This window comes from Plecotus auritus (assembly GCF_963455305.1).
Source record: "Plecotus auritus genome assembly, chromosome: X".
Classification (NCBI taxonomy): Eukaryota; Metazoa; Chordata; class Mammalia; order Chiroptera; family Vespertilionidae; genus Plecotus; species Plecotus auritus.
The window spans coordinates 86,379,029-86,400,237 of record NC_137784.1 but is presented as its reverse complement, the minus strand read 5'-3'; the positions used below and the strand labels follow the sequence as shown (position 1 = coordinate 86,400,237).

Genomic DNA, 21,209 nt, shown 5'->3' with positions numbered 1-21,209 from the left:
TACCACATTGGGTTTTCAAAGTGAATGCTCTCCTCCATTGGATAAATTATTGACAGGGTCCTAAAACACCAAAATTGGCATAGTATGTATTTTCTCAGAGTAGCTGAATGTTTTGAGTTAAATTTGTGGCAGTAAACCTCTGGATCGTGCCTTGTTCTTAATTTAATTTGAGGTATTGGGGAACTGACAGTTCTACTCTTTCAAAAACTACAGACAAGATGATCACATAGCTTTTGAATGTCAATGGAATGGGCTGATGGTTTTATACATGTATTGACACCTCCAATATTCTGAATTAAATCTCACATAAGGCAGTCTCTTGGTTTTCCATCTGCAAAATGAGGGTTTGAACTAAATTCTTTATCTTGGTTGCTCATTAAAATCTCCAGATGACTGCTAGCTGGTTTGGCTTAGTGGATAGAGCATCAGCCTGAGGACCGATGGGTCCCAAGTTCCATTCCAGTCAAGGGCACATGTCCCGGTTGCAGGCTCGATCCTCAGTGGGGGGTGTGCAGGAAGCAGCCAGTCGATGATTCTCTCTCATCATTGATGTTTCTATCTCTCTGTTCCTCTTCCTCCCTCTCTGAAATCAATAAAATATATTTTAAAGAATCTCCAGATTAAACTTAAAAAAGTACCTATGCACAGGCTAATAACGTTTATTCATTTGATGTGGGATGGGCCTAGGCATTGGTAGTTTTAAAAATTTCCCTTATATGTGCAGCCAGGGTTGAGAATTGCTAGACAAATAGATCTCTAAGGCCTCTTCTGGCTCGTATATGCTATGATTCTCTGATTCTATGGAAGAATCTATGTGTTGAATTATGGTATGTTTTATTGGGTGGAGTTGGAAGGTTGTAGTGTAGAATTGAGATGGGAAAAAAATAAACATCTGTATGTAACTGGCTTTTAATAATATGTCACATATTTCCTCATTTGGGAAGGAGGCAGAAAGTTCAGTTAGTTCCCTGAATGACTGTTGGTCAGTCAGATGAGTATTTCTAAACTATATAGGCCAAAAGGGGCCTTCATCTGCCCAAAGGAGTGTGTTAGTGAGAATAATACCACACACTGAACTCAATATTAAGCTGATGAGGAGATGCAAAGAAAGACAGCTGGAACTAGAAAACTACCTAGCTAGGGCTGAGTAGGACTCTGGGAGAGAGCATAAATTAATTGAATCAACAGATTAAACCATGAGGTCCAATGTTCCTTCTGAAATTGTCCTCTATTAAGAGTGTTTTTAAAAATATATATTTTATTGTTTTTACAGAGATGAAGGGAGAGGAATAGAGAGTTAGAAACATCGATGAGAGAGAAACATTGATCAGCTGCCTCCTGCAAACCTCCTACAGGGGATGTGCCTGCAACCAAGGTACATGTCCTTGACCAGAATCGAACCTGGGACCTTTCAGTCTGCAGGCCGATGCTCTATCCACTGAGCCACACCAGTTAGGGCTATTAAGAGTTTTTTAAAGAAGATTTATTGTCTAGTTTCTGTTTAAAATAAATCAATTTTTAACTAAAACCTATTCTCCTCAGATAATTCCAGAAAATTCAAGAGGAAGGAACCTTCCAAGCTCCTTCTATGAAGCCAACATCACCCTAATACCAAAACCAGATAAAGACAACACAATGAAAGAGAATTACAGGCCAATATCCCTCATGAACACAGATGCCAAAATCCTCAACAAAATTCTAGCAAACAAGATCCAGCAGTACATCAGAAAGATCATACACCATGACCAAGTAGGATTTATCCCGGAGATGCAAGGATGGTACAATATTTGCAAATCAATAAACGTTATACATCACATAAACAAATTGAGAGATAAAAATCACAGAGTCATATCAATCGATGCAGAAAAAGCATTTGACAAAATCCAACACCCTTTTTTGATAAAAACTCTCAGTAATGTGGGAATAGAAGGATCATACCTCAACATAATAAAAACTATATATAACAAACCCACAGCCAACATCATACTCAATGGGCAAAAACTAAAACCATTTCCCCTAAGAACAGGAACAAGACAGGGATACCCACTCTCACCACTCCTCTTTGACATAGTACTGGAAGTACTAGCCATTGCAATTAGACAAGAAGGAGAAATAAAAGGCATCCAAATTAGAAAAGAAGTAAAACTGTCCTTATTTGCAGATGACATGATACTGTACATAGAAAACTCTAAAGACTCCATCAAAAAATTATTAGACTTAATAAATGAATTTGGCAATGTAGCAGGATACAAAATTAACGCCAAGAAATCTATGGCATTTCTATACACCAATAATGAACTTACAGAAAGAGAGACTAAAAAAGCAATCCCATTTACCATCGCACCAAAAAAATTAAGATACCTAGGAATAAACTTAATTAAGGAGGTAAAAGACCTATATGTGAAAAACTACAGGACACTGAAAAAAGAGACAGAGGAAGACATAAACAGATGGAAGAACATACAGGGTTCATGAATTGGTAGAATCAACATCATCAAAATGTCCATACTACCCAAAGCAATCTATAAATTCAATGCACTTCCTATTAAAATACCAACGGCATATTTCACAGACCTACAACAAACTTTCCAGAAATTCATCTGTAATACAAAAAGACCCCAAATAGCTGCAGCAATCTTGAGAAAGAAGAACAAAGTAGGTGGGATCTCAATACCAGATATCAAGCTGTATTACAAAGCCACTGTTCTCAAAACAGACTGGTACTGGCACAAGAACAGACATATAGATCAATGGAATAGAATAGAGAATCCAGATATCGACCCAAACCACTATGCCCAATTAATATTTGACAAAGGAGGCATGAACATACAATGGAGTCAAGACAGTCTCTTCAATAAATGGTGTTGGGAAAATTGGACAGATACATGCAAAAAAATGAAACTAGACCACCAACTTACACCATATACAAAAATAAACTCAAAATGGATAAAAGACTTTGCATAGCAATGGAAACCATCAATAAAACAACAAGAAAGCCCACTGCATGGGAGAACATATTTGCCAATGATATCAACAATAAGGGTTTAATCTCCAACATTTACAAGGAACTCATACAACTTAACAAAAGGAAGATAAACAACCCAATCAAAAAATGGGCAACTGACCTAATTAGATACTTTTCAAAAGAAGACAGAAGGAAGGCCAAGAGGCATATGAAAACCTGCTCAAAGTCACTAATCATCCGAGAGATGCAAATCAAAACAACAATGCGGTACCATCTTACACCTGTTAGAATGGCTATCATCAACAAATCAACAAATGACAAGTGCTGTTGAGGATGCGGAGAAAAAGGAACCCTTGTGCACTGCTGGTGGGAATTCAGACTGGTGCAGCCACTGTGGAGAACAGTATGGAGTTTCCTCAAAAAACTAAAAATGGAGCTCCCATTTGACCCAGTAATCCCACTCTAGGAATATATCCCAAGAAACTAGAAACACCAATCAGAAAGGATATATGCACCCCCATGTTCATAGCGGCACAATTCACCATAGCTAAGATTTTGAAACAGCCTAAATGCCCATCAGCAGATGAGTGGATTAGAAAACTATGGTACATCTACACAATGGAATACTATGCTGAGGTAAAAAAGAAGGAGTTCTTACCATTTGCAACAACATGGATGGAGCTGGAGAGCATTATGCTAAGTGAAATAAGCCAGGCAGAGAAAGATAAATATCACATGATCTCACTCATTTATGGAATATATTGAACAACATAACTGATGAACAGAAACAGATCCAGAGACAGAGAAACATCGATCAGAACGTCAAACCTCAGAGAAGGGAGGGGAGAGTGTGGGTAAGGGGGAGAGATCAACCAAAGGACTAATATGCATGCATATAAGCCTAATTCATGGACACAGACAACAGGGGGTAAGGGCATGAGTGGTGGTAATGGGGGAATAGGAACACATATGTAATACCTTAATCAATAAAGAAATTTAAAAAAAAAAATCAAATTTTCATGAGAATTACTATTGAAAGATATGGAAGTTCCAGAAAATGTGCCTAGAGTAACAAACACCTAATGGGAAAAGACAGACTTCTCTAAGGATATGCCATAACATTGTACTACACTGACACAAATTCATACTTTGATTGTACACACAGATACATAACCTTCATAACTTCACAGAAAAATCCACCTTTATTTCATATTCTCTTGGAGATGTGAAAGGAAAGCCAGATGAGCAGACATCTTGGGATAAAGAATTGTGAATGGCAGATGCAGTGGGAGCATGTTGTGATCCTGCTCTAATAGCCACAATCTAAGGTAGAGGATTGAGATGGGCATTAGTACAACCCTGGCACACACAGAGACAACCCACTGAAATCATCATCCTTCTCCATTCTCTGACTCCATCTGTCTCTCAAGCCCTCTCCCTTTGTTTTCTTCTTTCTCATTTCACCCTCTCTCCCTTCACACCCTTCATATTCATCTCCCTTTCCCAGAGCCTTTTTTCCCATCTTCCCACCTTCCTCTATACTCTTTATAGCTCTCCTCCCCTCTCCTTTCCCCCAAACACCTCTCCTCTCTCTCTCTCTCTCTCTCTCTCTCTCTCTCTCTCTCTCTCCCTCCCTCCCTCCCTCTCTCTCTTATTATAGAATGAAATAATCAAATCTGAAAAGGACCTAATAAATCATCTAAGTCATCCAGCTGTATCAGTGAGGAAAATGAGGCTTAGGCCATTTAAGTGGCTGCCCTAAGGCCACCCCTAAATTTGAGGTAGAGTCAGGTCTAGGACCTAGTTCTCTTGACTCTTAGTTAATACACCATGGCCTTGGTTCAAAACCAATGGACGTTAAATTACTTCTAAAAACTTTAGTGGGTAGAGTTCGATGTTTCTCCGTCTTAATTAAAAAGTGAATGATGAGTGAAGTATTTTATCATTCTTTCTCTTAAAAGGAAAAAAAAAACACCTCAAAACAAATAGTGCATGTGTGGTAAAGATAAAACCTGCCTATTTCCTCCCCTTTCCTCATTATTTGTGAAGTAGGACACACACAGACTCAATAAAAATTTTCTTATAAAATTTGTGAGAATTATTTAAATCTTAAAACAAATACACATAAATCCCCTAAACCAAAGAAAGCCCAAGGAAGTAGAACAACAAAGTGAGAAATGGAAGAACTTGGTTCTGTTCCCACCTAGCTTTCTGACCTTGGGCAAGTCGTTTAATCTCTTTGGGATTCAGTTTCTTTATTATCATATGAAGGGATTGGCCTAGGGACACCTAAGACCCTTTCCAGCTCTCAAATTTAATGAATTGGCAGGAGGAAAAAAAGCTCTGCTTACCTACCTGTAAAAGCTAATAAGCCAGAGTGAAGGCTAAACTGTGTCTATAATAAGACTGACTTCAGGAAGCAGGTATCTGGTACTGGGTATAGGCAGAGTCAGGGCTATCAGTACTGATGTTCAGGTTGTGCCTTACACAGGGCACTATATCTCAGATGGTACTATTCATGTTGTAGAAATATACTAACTTCTATGAGAGGGGTGCAGGTGCGGGCAGAGATTCTGGCCTTCTAGCCTAGTTTTAGAATGAGGTGTCAGGGGCACCTTCTCATATTTACATTTATACCAGCATAACAGCCCATGCATATACATAGTCACTGGTAAACATATGTGCACCTGGCTATGTGCTATCTTGACTATACCCCAGGAGTTTCTTGAGGTTACTCCTTTCTCCTGCCTAATATTCTTGGAAATACAGTTTTAGCTTCTCAACCCCATCTCTACAGCCTGACTCCAAATCTGACAAAGAGGCCTCACCTGGCAGGCAGGACTTGGTGGTATACAGAGTATTCATGCCACTAGTGGAAAGTATTCCCTGGTGTTTGGAAGATGTATGAGTAAATGAGAGTGTGGTACATCCATGTGTGTTTATAGTTGTGGCTGCTGCCCAACATCACAGGGCTGCCACAGGCTGTAAAAATAACTATTTTTTTATTTTTGCTTGAGGGAAAGCACCCTTTTCTAATTAGCACAAAGGTGCCATGATGGCTAGGAGTGACTATGAGTCGAGTAATATAGTTGAGTTGCAAAGGCTCTAGGAAGGCTTATTGCCCACTGGCATATCCCACACATTGGCTGATTTTGTGAATTCTCATTTCAGCTTAAGCTTTGACCCCTCTAAAGGCTTAAGTCCTCAGAAGGCTAAAACTTCAAGCTCATGACTTCTATGATTAAGTAAGTGTGTGTGTGGGGGGGGGGGGTTGGGGGGGCAGCCTGAGAATGGCCTTTCTAGTTAGTTCCCAGGTGACCATGATACAGCTGCACTGGGTCACACTTGAAGAATTGCTAGGCACAAGACCAGGAAGGCTGCCTTTGGTGTTTTGACTGGCTACTGCCAGGCACTGATCCTGGACTACCTTTCTGAACTCTGTGGGCACTGAGCCTGATTGGCGCAGTTTTGTTCAGCTGCTGAAGGCCTCTAAGAGCCATTCCATAGTTAAAGAGTTTTGAGTTCCTTGGCTAGAAGATGTCTTCTAACACAAAGTGTGGGCGGGAAACTCAGATTCCTGCAGCTCCTATTATTTAGCCTTTGCCTCTGGCAGGTCTCCAGATGCAGTACCACAGCTGGATATTCCTTAATAAGAGAATGGTTGCACTCTCATATTCTGCTTTATTATCTCTACTTAATGACAAATTGGTACAGCCTGAAATGGAATCTCCAGGCTATAGGTAATAGATGTGAAAGCACTTTGAAAAGTAGCAAGCACTGTGCAAATATAAGGCATTATTATTATTATGGAGAAGAATCTATATTTGTATTGCTTTTTTTAAATTTGGGTTGGACAGAAACTAAATAGAGTTTGATGACTGATGAATTCTTGAGGCTGTTGGGAGCGACCTCAGTTGACAAAGTCCTGAGAGGGCAGGTTTCACAAAGTGGCCTGCCTGTTCCCAAGGTTAGTCATGCATCCTGCCCCCCCTTAGGCTTAGAGACCCTTAAGCACAATAGTTTAGTAATCACACATTCTGCCCCCTAGAGCTTAATCTTCAAGCACAGTTTATGTATAAGCGTAATTATCCTTTAGCAAGAAGCATAGCTAGATTATCTCATGGAAAGGAACTTAGGTGGCGTCAAAGGTGTATGTACAGGTATAGCCATTGGAATCTTAGCCAAGATAAGGAACTTTGTGTAAAGGTCAGTAGGAAACCTAAAACAAAGGGGTATAATTATGTTTACCACATAATAGGAATGATGTATTGTATGGAATGTAACTGACCCTGTATAAATGTATGGTGAAAAATAAACTCGGGACTGTAAGCGGGAAGTGCTACAGTCCTCCGTATCCCATTCTGTTTTCTGTCTGTCTTTTCTCATCCTCTCCCCACCTTGCAGGTACTGTTCGACTGATGCCGGCAGGCTCCGGCATTTTCTGGCGCCCGAACAGGAGACCTGATATAGGGGGAAACGGTGAAGGACACTGCAATTTAAGAAGAAGGTGCACCAAGTAAGGTAAGTGGAGCAGTGAGTTTATAGTCGGGAGAGATAAATTATGGGACAAAGTAATAGTAAAGAGTTGTTTGTACATGTGCTTAAAAATATGCTTCGTGCTCGGGGAACTAGGGTAGGGCATAAACAGCTTGAGCGCTTTCTGGCTTTTGTGGTAGAAGTTTGTCCTTGGTTTCCAGAAGAAGGGACTGTGAATCTTGAGACTTGGATTAGGGTTGGAAAAAGAATACAAGATTATTATTCTGCTCATGGCCCGAAGAAGGTGCCTGTGGATACATTTTCTTTGTGGAATCTTATTCGGGATTGTCTTGACCCCCGCCATGAAGGGAAAAGGTGGAATGAGGGAATGAGGCAAAGAAGTCCATCATGTCCTAGTCTAGAGAGGCTGTCTTTAAAAGACAAGAACCTTTCTTGCCCCAGCCTAGAAAATTTATTCCTTCCTGAGGGGTTTAATAAATCTCCTGAGCCTTCAGCACTGCTAGAACAGCCGCTGTCTGAAAACCCTCACTTAAAATCAGAGAATAAAGAGCAGGAAGTGCTGCTAGCACAGAAAGAGGAAAACCCGTATGACATGAGCCTTGGGATCTTCTTCCTCCCCAGGAAGAAGAGGCTTTAGAAGATGCAGCCGCTCATTATCATGATAATGATAACGGTTGGCTCTTCTTTCAGAGGGTGTTGGCAACAGTAACTGAACCAGCCCCCAGTTGTACGGAAAAAATTGAGGAGGAATTAGCTGAGATAAAAAGGAAATTAACACGGCTAAACTGTTCAGAGAAATTGGGAGCGGAGGTAGAAATGAAAGAGGGACTTAAAGAAATTAAGGAAGAACTTTTACGACTGGCCTCCAAGCCAAAGAATTGTGAGTTAATGTCACCACCTGAGGAAAAAACAATTAAGCTGCATAGTAGATGTTCTACGCCTTCCTCTGGCAGAGGAACGCCTCAGGAGCCCTCCATCCTAAAAGTAGAAAAACTGGATGAAGGGGAACCGCGCCCAATACGGGTCCCTCCGTCAGAAAATAAAGAGCTATCCTGGGGACCTAGCAAGCTAGGTTTAAATTCCCCTCTGCAGCAGACGTTGCAGAGAGCAGCAGAAAAGGATGAGGACACAGGAGGATTTCATATGGCGTTTCCCATACTGGAACGGCCAGATGATCAGGGACAAATGCAGAGATATCACTCTCCCATTCCATTTAAACAACTAAAGGAACTTAAAGTAGCTTGTTCCCAGTATGGGCCAACAGCACCTTTTACTGATGCGCTGCTGGACACTTTAGCTACGGATGCTCTGCCTCCTAATGATTGGAAGAACATGGCAAGAGCTTGCTTGGGAGGAGGAGATTATCTGTTGTGGAAATCAGAATTTATAGAACAGTGTCAAGCTACAGCAGAAATAAACAGAGGCCAAAATATTCCTTTTACTTTTGAGATGCTAGCCGGAGAAGGACCTTATGGAGGACTGAACAACCAACTTCAGTATCCTCCTGGGGCTTATGCTCAGGTCAATGCAGCTGCCACTAAGGCATGGAGAAAATTGCCTTCTACAGGAAGGCAAACAGATTTATCAAAAATCAGGCAAGGACCTGATGAGCCTTTTCAGGATTTTGTATCCCACCTACTGCAAACAGCAGGATGGCTCATTGGTGATGGAGAATCAGGAATGTTACTGGTAAAACAACTGGCATTTGAGAATGCTAACACGGCCTGCCAGGCTGCGATAAGACCTTTTAGGAAGAAAGGTTAATGAGACAATGGAACTTATGGGAGCCTTACAACCAGGACTTCCCTCACCTTCTGCCATTCCAGCAGGTACTTACAAAATAATTCTTGATCTTAAGGACTGTTTTTATACTATTCCCCTAGCACCTCAAGATTGTAAAAGATTTGCTTTTAGTATACCATCCACTAATTTTCAGGAACCTATGAGGAGATATCATTGGCTAGTTCTCCCTCAAGGGATGGCCAATAGTCCCATGTTATGTCAAAAGTTTGTTGCTCAAGCTCTTATTAGTACTAGAAAGAAATTTCCTCAAGTTTATATTATACATTATATGGATGATATTCTGTTAGCTTATCAGAATGAAGGCATAGTGCTATCTGCATATGCTCAACTACAAGAAGGGCTTAAAGAAAAGGGACTGGTCATTGCTCCTGAGAAAGTACAGAGACAGTCTCCTTTCTCTTACTTAGGATATACTTTACATCAGAATTGTATTATCCCTCAGAAAATACAGCTAAGAAAGGATGGGTTAAAAACACTTAATGATTTTCAGAAACTGCTAGGAAACATTAATTGGCTAAGACCTTATCTTAAAATCACCACAGGACAACTTAAGCCTCTTTTTGAAGTCCTCAAGGGAGATTCTAATCCTAACTCTCCCAGAGAGCTATCAGAAGAAGCCAGACAGGCTTTACAGATAGTAGAAACAGCTATTGGTCAACAGCAGGTTTCATATTTAGACTATTCTCAGCCATGGGGAGCTTACATTCTTGCTACTCAACACACCCCCACGGCAGTATTATGGCAGGAAGGTCCTTTATTATGGATTCACCTACCTGTATCGCCTGCTAAAGTACTTACACCTTACTATGATCAAGTAGCTACTCTTATCCACATGGTAAGGACTGAAGCTTACAAATTAATTGGACGTGAACCGCCTTATATCTGTCTTCCTTACTCTAAACAGCAAGTAGATTGGTTGTTACAACATAGTGACAACTGGGGAGCGGCTATGGCTAATTACCCTGGTCAAACAGATAATCATTACCCTCACAATAAACTTTTGCAGTTTGCAAGCCAGCATGCTTTTATATTTCCCAAAATAGTGCAAAAAGAAACTATCATCTGCGCAGGTAGTAGAACTGTGTGCCATCTTAGCAGTATTACAATGTGTTCCAAATCAAGCATTTAACCTGTATTCAGATAGTCAGTATGTAGTAAAAGCAATGGAAGTAATTGAAACTGTTCCCTTTATTGGGACAACTAATTCCATAGTACAAAGTATGTTTAGAGACATACAACGCGCCCTACAGCAGCACATCCAGCCATGTTTCTTTGGTCATCTCAGAGCTCATACTGGACTGCCTGGACCGTTATCAAAAGGGAATGAACAGGTAGACATTGCGACTAGAATAATATTATATACCCAGGAACAATTGGCTGAGCAATCTCATGCGCTGCATCATCAAAATAGTAATAGTCTTAGGCAGCAATTTAAAATTACCAGGGAAGCTGCCAGACAAATAGTAAAACAATGTACAAATTGTCCTACTACTCAATCAGTGCCTCACTATGGGGTTAACCCAAGAAGACTAAAAGCTAATCATTTGTGGCAAATGGTTGTGACTCATATCTCCAGTTTTGGGCAGGTAAAGTATGTACATGTCACTGTAGATACTTTTTCTGGCTTTATTATGGCTACAGCTCAGACTGGTGAAGCAAGTAAGCACTGTATAGCCCACTGTTTAAAGTGTTTTGCAGTTATGGGACAGCCAAAATGTATCAAAACTGACAATGGCACAGGCTATACTGGAAAAAGTTTTCAACAGTTTTGCCAGAAGCTAAATATTACCCATAAAACAGGAATTCCATACAATCCCCAAGGACAGGGGATAGTAGAAAGAGCTCATAGCACTCTAAAGCTACAATTACAAAAAATAAAAAGGGGGGAGTTATATCCCCTGACACCACAGAACTTATTACATCATACTCTATTTATTCTTAATTTTTAAATTTTGGACGTGCAATGGCAATCAGCTGCACAGCGTTTCTGGAATACAGGAACTGCATCCACCTATGCTCAGGTCAGGTGGAAGGACCCTTTAACTGGACAATGGCATGGACCAGACCCCGTGCTCATTTGGGGACGAGGGCATGTTTGTGTTTTTCCCCAGGATGCCGAAAGTGTGAGGTGGCTTCCGGAGAGGCTTGTGCGCTTCGCAGGAGATGGGCGAGCTGGTCAAGGGAGTTCGACAACTGACTCTCCAAGAGCAACCCTACAACCTGGCTCAGATGACGTGGACAGCAGCGGTGCCCACCTGGGGACAGATGAAGAAGTTGGCGGTTGAAGCAGAACAGACACTGATACAGACTTTTACTCCAAAGACAGGAGTCTCAATGTTCCTGGCAATGATGGCTATCCTAAGCTGCCAAGTACCAAGCGTCCGAGGAGACATCCACTGGGCCTACGTTCCTGACCCTCCTTTACTTCATCCAACTGAATGGGGCGGACCGTCAGTTCCAGTATATGTGAATGACACTCACACCCTGGGGATGCCTTCTAATGGACATATACGACCAGAACTACATGTGGGTTTTGACTATTTTGGACAAGGGAATGGAATGCCTATTTGTTTGTCATTAGAGGGTGATGTAACGGGATGTCTAAAAATGGACTCTGTAGCAATGGCATCTCCCGGCTGGACAGTGTTTCTTAAAGGACTGAGCGGAAAGAAGGGAAAGGTAATCAACATCACTCCACCCCAGGACTTGCCCCCTTGTGAAAAAGAATCCCTGACTGCCAAGTACGCTGTGCCATGGAAACGCTGTCATGGTACTCAGGCAGTACAGTATGTACTCCCAGGAACTAATTTCTCCATTTATGACTGGTCTCAACCCAATAGGACAGACTCCTTAGAACTGGGAATGTATAAGGGAATATAGGGATTAAGTAATGGGAAATTCCAATATGGGTTATGGAAATTAGGAGCAAGTATGGGTACTCCTCTGGTTCAGAAAGATAATAAGGACATCTCTCGCATTAGACCAGAGTCATTACTTTATACTAATCTGCCTGAAAAAGGACCTGTCATTGCCTGTGTGCCTGAACCTTATGCTCTATTAGTAGGAAGGATTAATGTCACATTTTCTGGAAATAGATACCAGTTACAGTGTGTCCAATGCAATTTGACAAACTGTGTCAAGAATTTAGAAAATGGGATCAAGATAGAAGCTTGGAGTGGAGAAACCAAGATGGCGGCATAGGTAAACACCTAAACTGCTGCCTCGCACAACAATTTCAAAACTACAACTAAAAGACAGAACGGACACCATCCAGAACCACAGGAAAGCTGGCTGAGTGAAAATTCTACAACTAGAAGGAAAGAGAAAAGCTCACAGAGAATTGGAGGTACGCAAAGGGTCTTTGTGCGCGCAGAGAGGAAGGGCGGCTGAGAGCCTGGCTGACTTTCTCTGGCGGAAGGGAGAAGGAAGCCCCCGACCGCACTGAACCCCAGTTCTGACTGCACTGAACCCCAGTTCCAGGCGAGCCCCTGGGGACCCATGCTCTTACAGGGGGAGTCTGGACTCTCGGGCGGAGACTCGGGAGCTGGGGAAGGCGGAGGACTGAAAGCGTGCTCGCGCCAGTGCTCACAAAGGCTGCGGAGGTTGCCACAGGCTTTCCCTAGTGGAAGGGAGTCAGAGGCTCCTGAATACACTGAGCCCCAGTTCTGACTGCAGTGAACCCCAGCTCCAGGCGAGCCCCTGGGGACCCACGCTCTTGTGGAGGGAGTCTGGACTCTCGGGAGGAGACTCGGGAGCCGGGGAAGGCGGAGGACTGAAAGCGCGCGTGCACCAGTGCGCACAAAGGCTGTGGAGGTTGCCACAGGCTTTCCTTAGTGGAAGGGAGTCAGAGACTCCTGAATGCACTGAGCCCCAGTTCTGACTGCAGTGAACCCCAGTTCCAGGCGAGCCCCTGGGGACCCACGCTCTTGTGGGGGGAGCCTGGACTCTCGGGCGGAGACTCGGGAGCCGGGAAGGCAGAGGTCTGAAGGCACGCATGTGCGCGCAAGGGCAAGGCTGACGGGAAGCCAAGATTGAGACTCCACCCCATCCAAGCTGAGCACAGAGGCTATTGCAATTTGGCAAGTCTAATCCTATAAGGCTGTCTCCAGCACCGAACTTCTCCCAGCATAGACACAGCTGATCCTTACAGCCAACTGGCCTGGAGGTCAATTCTTCCCAGTGATACCAACAACAATCAAGACTTAATTACAACAAGGCTGTACACACAGTCCACAAAGGGGTGCACCAAGAGTGTCCACCTCAGGTTAACTGGGGACGCCGACCCACTGGGCCAGATTGGAAACCTAGCACACAAATCTACCTTACCAACTCAGGGAAGCAGTGAAAATGCGGTGTCAAAGAATCAGATCACAAACGAAAGAAATGGAGGAAAACAAACGACTGGATATAGAATTCAAAACCACGGTTATAAGGCTTTTTAAGAATATCCTAGAAAAGGCCGATAAATATAACGAGACCCTTGAAGATATGAAAAAGGACCAACTAGAAATTAAACATACACTGACTGAAATAAAAAATATTATACAGAGACCCAAAAACAGACAAGAGGAACACAAGAATCAAGTCAAAGAATTGAATTACAAAGAAGCAAAAAACACTCAACTGAAAAAGCAAAAAGCAAAAAGCAAAAAAAAAAATCCAAAAAGTTGAAGATAATGTAAGAAGACTCTGGGACAACTTCAAGCGTACCAACATCAGAATTATGGGGGTGCCAGAAGAAGAGAGAGAGCAAGATACTGAAAACCTATTTGAAGAAATAATGACCGAAAACTTCCCCCACCTGGTGAAAGAAATAGACTTACAAGTCCAGGAAGCCCACAGAACCCCAAACAAAAGGAATCCAAAGAGGACCACACCAAGACACATCATAATTAAAATGCCAAGAGCAAAAGACAAAGAGAGAATATTAAAAACAGCAAGAGAAAAACAGTTAGTTACCTACAAGGGAGCACCCATACGACTGTCAGCAGACTTTTCAACAGAAACTATGCAGGCCAGACGGGAGTGGCAAGAAATTTTCAATGTGATAAATAGCAAGAACCTACAACCAAGATTACTCTACCCAGCAAAGCTATCATTCAGAATTGAAGGGCAGATAAACAGTTTCACAGACAAGAAAAAGCTAAAGGAGTTCATCACCACCAAACCAGTATTATATGAAATGCTGAAAGGTATTCTTAAAGAAGAGGAAGAAGAAAAAAGTAAAGATAAAAATTATGAACAACAAATACATATCTATCAACAAGTGAACCTAAAAATCAAGTGAATTAAAAACCTGAGGGACAGAATAATCTGGTGAATATAATAGAATCAGGGGCATAGAAAGGGAGTGGACTGATAATTCTCAGGGGGAAAGGGGTATGGGGGGTTCATGAAGAGACTGGACAAAAATCATACACCTATGGATGATGACAGTGGGGGGAGGTAAGGGCAGAAGGTGGGGTGGGAAATGGGTGGAGGGGAGCTATGGGGGGAAAAAGGATAAATAATTGTAATAATCTGAATAAAGATTTATTTAAAAAAAAAGAATTTAGAAAATGGGAAACAAGTTGCTGTGGTACACCAACCATCCTTTGTAATGGTGCCTGTCAATCTTACAGGCCCCTGGTATTCAGACAAGGGATTACAGGTTTGGCATGAGATCACAGGGGCACTATCCAGGCCAAGGAGATTCATTGGCTTACTGATAGCAGGTATCACAGCCCTCATCACCTTGATTGCCTCTGCTACTGCAGTGGCAGTGGCATTAACTCAGCAAGTACAAACAGCGCATTTTGTTAATAACTTGTCTAAAAATGTCTCCCAGGCATTGGGCACTCAGGAAAATATTGATAGGAAAATAGAGGAGGAACTGAATGCTTTACATGACATGGTACTGTACCTACGAGAAAAGGTACAGAGTCTCCAAATAAGATCTAGATTGGACTGTCACGCAGATTATAGTTGGATCTGTGTTACTTCTAAGAAATATAATAAGAGTGTGCATACCTGGAATAGAGTGAAGAACCACTTAGAAGGCATATGGCATAGTGCGGATGATTCTTTAGACTTATTAGCTTTGCATAAAGAGATTCAAGTTTTGCAAGAAGCAGGACCCTTGCGTTTTGATGCCAGTGATACCGCTAGAAATTTTCTTGATCAATTTCTTAAGATTGTTCCCTCTGTAGGAGATTTTCAGCATTTAGCTTTAGGAATTTCTGGATTAGGAGGTTTAGTTCTGATACTGTTTTGTTTATTTCCTATCTTAATGCGTAGAGTAGGTAAAGGCATTCTTGCACTGCGCACTGGGCTACATGAACTAAAATTAAAAGCCCAACCTACTTAATTTTTAAGGAGGGGGGAATTGTTGGGAGCGACCTCAGTTGACAAAGTCCTGAGAGGGCAGGTTTCACAAAGTGGCCTGCCTGTTCCCAAGGTTAGTCATGTATCCTGCCCCCCCTTAGGCTTAGAGACCCTTAAGCACAATAGTTTAGTAATCACACATTCTGCCCCCTAGAGCTTAGTTAATCTTCAAGCACAGTTTATGTATAAGCGTAATTATCCTTTAGCAAGAAGCATAGCTAGATTATCTCATGGAAAGGAACTTAGGTGGCGTCAAAGGTGTATGTACAGGTATAGCCATTGGAATCTTAGCCAAGATAAGGAACTTTGTGTAAAGGTCAGTAGGAAACCTAAAACAAAGGGGTATAATTATGTTTACCACATAATAGGAATGATGTATTGTATGGAATGTAACTGACTCTGTATAAATGTATGGTGAAAAATAAACTCGGTACTGTAAGCGGGAAGTGCTACAGTCCTCCGTATCCCATTCTGTTTTCTGTCTGTCTTTTCTCATCCTCTCCCCCCCTTGCAGGTACTGTTCGACGATGCCGGCAGGCTCCGGCATGAGGCTATGCATGTAGAATAAAATTATCAGTTACCAGTGTTAAAGTGAAGACAATAAAATAATTGTTGTTTTTTTACTTGACAGTAACCTTACAAATTGCTTTTTATTATACTTAAAAATTCAGAAATAGACTTTTGAAAGAGTCTAAGTTGCTCATATTACTATGGTAATACATTTGTGCATCCCAATAAAAATGTTTAATCTATATTTAAGCTAATTGGTTTATGATTAAAGCATAAGAAGCCCTCAAAATGGCCTGTCTCACAAGAGAAAAATGGATGAAGGTAAATGCAGGAAACATTTGCTGCGCTATGTCTCCCACTACAGATGCCTCACAACAGTGAGAATTGCAACCACCAACTATCACTATTAATCACAGGGAACCTGGTGCTACATCACTATGAATAAGTGAAATGACCTAGCACTTTCTGCAGTTACTTAAGGGAGTTGTTGCAGAGAGTGGTATTATTCCTTTCTGGGGATCTGAATACCTTCAATTGTTTTTCCATCTCTAGTTAATTGGAACTTAAAAAAATAAATTTAGTCTGTTTTAATTTTTTTAAATATATTTTTATTGATTTCAGAGAGGAAGGGAGAGGGAGAGAAAGATAGAAACATCAATGATGCTCAACCACTGAGCAACACTGGCTGGGCTTAATTGGAATTTTTAATTTCTCTGTATAACCTCATTTTTAGCTCAGAATACAAAATGTCTATGGGCAGAGGATGAGAGAGGAAGAATAAAGCTTGTTTAGGTTGATGGTCTAACTATAAACCCTTCATGTGGAAGGGACATTTGCTATACAGCTCTAAAGCAACTAAGTATCATTACCATTCTCTACCTTTTCTTTTAGGGTGATTGGGAGTGGCTGAAAAGTTCCGCTCTGGAGATGTTAAGTCCATCAAATCAAGTGCAAGTGATAAAACCAATCTGTTCTCTAAAATAACATTTTCTATTTACATAAGAAATGATTTCCCAATCCCATCAATTATGTTCAAAGAATATTTGGATGGTTTATTTAACAAAGCAGCCTGAAGATTTGGATTGGACAGAAACTAAATAGGGTAATAGGGTTCAATTTAAAATCTTGACTCCTCCTTGAACATAAAAGATTTGTGAAACTTAAATTATTGGGTGACAGGACACATTCAAATCTTGAACTTTTGATGGTAAACAGCTAGGGAGATATGGCAGAGGTGAAGTACATGCCTACCCAGTAAATGTTCAGATGACCATCTTGCTAGCACAGGTGCTCCAAATATTCTCTGCTTCCTGGGTTTGTCCAGAATATGAGTAGGGCATGACTGCATGGATAGAATCTTCTCTATTGGTTGTAGCTGAGGACATATGACTGTAAAGATCTATGGAAAATTTAGGCCTAAATTTTTCCATACTAGGGCTCTTAGTGTAAAGCTAGATGTTGTAACAAAACACCCTGAAATATTTAATGTCTCAAACACAGCACAAGTTTTTCATCCAAAGTCCAGTATACGTTAGGTTTTATTAGTTGGCTGGTGACTCTTTTAATATGGTGATTCAGGGGGCCAAGATATGACTATTTTATGACTCTGCTCTCTCCTAGGGCCTTGTCATCATCTGCATTCATCTACTAAAGTGGGAAAATAGCATGGAAGTTGTATATTCACTTCTTAAAAACCTTAGACTAGAAATATCACTGGTCACTTCCTCTCATATTCTATTGCTAAGAATTCAGTCATATGGCTACACTTAGCTCCAAGCTAGGCTAGAAAATGTGCACTAGTTGTTTTCCAATAAGAAAAGGAAGTGAATTTTTTATTGAACTTCTAGCAGTCTCTGACATAACCACTTTGTACTCTGTCTTTCAACAGTGATTCAGAGCCCCATAGTTTTGGTTACTTGGTCCATAAAATGAGCTACAATGAAACCTGAGAAAAAGTTGCCCACTTTGCTATGTGTGGGCTGATTTTCTATGTCTGTGTTAGCTGGTTTAGGCTGGACTGTGATTTTATTTTGTTTATGTCTGTATCTCTAGCATGAAGTCCAGTTCTTATACATTATGGGCACATACTAAATGCTTCTCACATTAGTGAAAAAATTAATAGTTGCAAAGAGAAAATGTAGCCAAAATTCTAGGTGTTTCTTCTGGAACAAATTTTATAGGCAATCTATTCCAACTTTTAATGTATTAACCTTCTTTAATCCTCCTGGGTCACTGAGTTTCACTCCACAGAGTCCACGAAGAATCTGGAAGAAGGCCACAGTTCCAGTATTCATTTACGATATGCTAAGAGATATCCCTCTCTGAAATTTTCCTCTGACCATTGCACTCTTTTCCTACCACTGCCTGTGATATTGTGATTTATAAGAAATATATATCTGGCCTTTGTCCCCATTTCCTAAATCCCTTGAAATTTCCTAAGTGATGAGAATGATAAAGGTACCTTTTGTTATGTTAATGAGGCAACTAAAGGAAAGCACCAAAAGATGAGAGTGGTTGCCAGGAGAACCAGCCCTGTGATTAGAGGGTTGGAAATTTCAGTCCCATCACCCTGACTGTGGGGGAGGGGAGTGGGGAGAGAGGTTGAATCAGTCACCAATGGCCAATGATTTAATCAATCATGCATATGTAATGAAGCCTCCATAAACCCCCAAAAAGACAGTTTGGAGAGCTTCGAGGTTGCTGAACACATGGAAATTTAGAGAGAATGGCTTGGAGAGTGCATGAAAGCTCTGTGCCCTTTCCACCTACCTTGCACTATACATCTCTTTTATCTAGCTGTTCTTGAGTTATATCCTTTTATAATAAACTGGTAATCTAGTAAGAAAAATGTTTCTATGAGTTCTGTGAGCTGCTGTAGCAAATTAAATAAATACAAAGAGGGGTTAACTAAACTTCCAATCTATACAGCTGATTGGTTAGAAACCCAGTTAATCTGGATTTATAATTGGTGTCTCAAGTGGATTGGAATAGTCTTATAGGATTGAACCCTTAATCTGTGGGCTCTGACTCTATCTCCAGGTATATAGTGCCAGAATCGATTTGAGTTATTGGACACCCAGCAGGTGTCAGAATTGCTTGGTTGTGTGGAAAACCACTTCCCTCCCCCCTCACACAAAAAATGAAATTGGCGATTAAAATCCTTATTGCCACTACAAAATAGCACAAGCGTATTGGCTTAAAACAAACATCCATTTATTATCTCAAAGTTTAGTATATCAGAAGTCTAAGTGGGCTCAGTTGAGTCTTCCACTTAAGCATCACACAAGCCTGAAGTGAAAGTGTTAGTCATGCTGGGCTCTTATCTGAAGTTTCTGGGGGAAAAACACTTCTAGGCTCATTCAGGATGTCATCAGAATTTAGTTCCATATAGTTGATGGACCGAGATCCCCATTTCTTTGATGGCTGTAAGCTGAGAGCCATTTCCAACTTCTAAAGTCTACCCATATTCCTCAGTTTGTAGCCTACTTCCTCAGTCTACAAGCCAAGAACAGAGCATTGAGTCCTCACACTTTGAATCTCTGAATTCCTCTCATCCCTTTTTTTTTTCTGATTTAAAGGGCCCATGTGATTAGATTAAGCCCACTTCTATACTCTCCCTTGTGCCACATAGCACAATCACAGGAGTAACACTAGAGTTTGGAGATTATTGGGCCAAAATTCTGTTTACCACAACCAGCAATCATAAAAAGAGTGAAAAAGGGTATGTGCCATAAAGTCTGGTCCCTAATTGAGACGGGACAGCTCCGACTCTCTCTCCCTCTGTTTCCAGATAAAGGACCTACATCATGAATATATTAACCCTTTGTTGGGCTTCTTCTATGATTCGGGGATGTTTGCCATTATGACAGAAATCTGTTTCCGAAGGAGTCTAGAAGACATACTGATGAATGAAGATGTGAAACTAGACTGGATGTTTAAATCATCACTCCTGCTGGATCTTATTAAGGTTAATGAAAAAACTGAGGAAATCTTGAATTTTCCCTGTGGATTAGAACTTAAATATTTTCGTATGTTTTGTTTTCCTTGGATCCTTGTGATGATCTCACTCTTCTACCTTCCTTCCCAGGGTATGCCTCCCACCCCTTCTCACAGTCTTTTTGCCCTTATCTGTTATAAGGTACTGATATAGAAAGGTTTTACTTGCCCTGCCCCTCACCCAAATTTGAGGGATATATATATATAACTTCCTATTGGCATTGAGCAGTCTTTACTTTCAGTAATCCTTTCTTCCATTCCATTTCTTTGCTTTCTGGATGTGGGAAAGTGCTCATTTCCAGATTATTTGGTGCTGCTTAGTCCCATCTCCTGGCTTTAACCTTCTAACAAGTGGTTCAGTCTAGAACTGGATGATGGGTCTTTGCATACCATGGTGTAGATATGGAACTCAGCATGATAAGAAAAACTAAAGACCATTGGGTCTATCAAGCAGCACATTCATTTTCTGAGGCAAGAATTATTGACAGCCAAGACAGTTCATGGATGGTCTTCACAGGAGTCCATGAACTCCCTGGAATAATATGCAAATTCTGTCTATGTGCATTTTTATGAGGCTGATCTGGATAATCAATGACCTGTTGAGCTTCTTGCATATTGATCATTGTCTTGACCTTTGTATTATGGCCTAACCTTTTTCAAGCTAGCTTTTATAGACATTATCTTGTTCCAATTCTCTATAAAATAAGTGTGATTGGCCTCCTTTTACAGAGGCACAGAGAAGCTAAATGGGGTGTACTTTCTTATGTAGTATCTGCCACACATAGTAGGTTCTTAATAAATACAGGGGTGGGCAAAAGTAGGTTTACATTTGTGTGTACATGAAACACAGAGTATAGCAAGTAGACTACAAGAATGTATAAAAAATGAAGGCTAGCAATTTGAGCACTTATGAGATTGTACCTAAGTGCACTTTGCCATTGTGACATTCTTTTGAGTTAATAAAACTATTGTAATAATTATAAACTGCATGTCTTTTATTTTAATTTTATTTATTTATTTTTTATATTTTATTGATTTTTTACAGAGAGGAAGAGAGAGGGATAGAGAGTTAGAA

At 40.9% G+C, this 21,209-nt stretch overlaps 1 protein-coding gene across 1 annotated transcript in view; it reads left to right on the top strand.

Annotated features, from left to right (window-relative positions):
• Positions 1-21,209, top strand: part of GUCY2F (guanylate cyclase 2F, retinal) — a gene marked incomplete at both ends in the record, with an annotated part of 197,736 nt that overhangs the window by 74,064 nt on the left and 102,463 nt on the right. Inside the window, 3 exon segments of the mRNA XM_080653124.1 lie at positions 17,030-17,045; positions 17,048-17,118; positions 19,929-20,105. Of these exon segments, the coding sequence (XP_080509250.1) occupies positions 17,030-17,045; positions 17,048-17,118; positions 19,929-20,105 (264 nt within the window).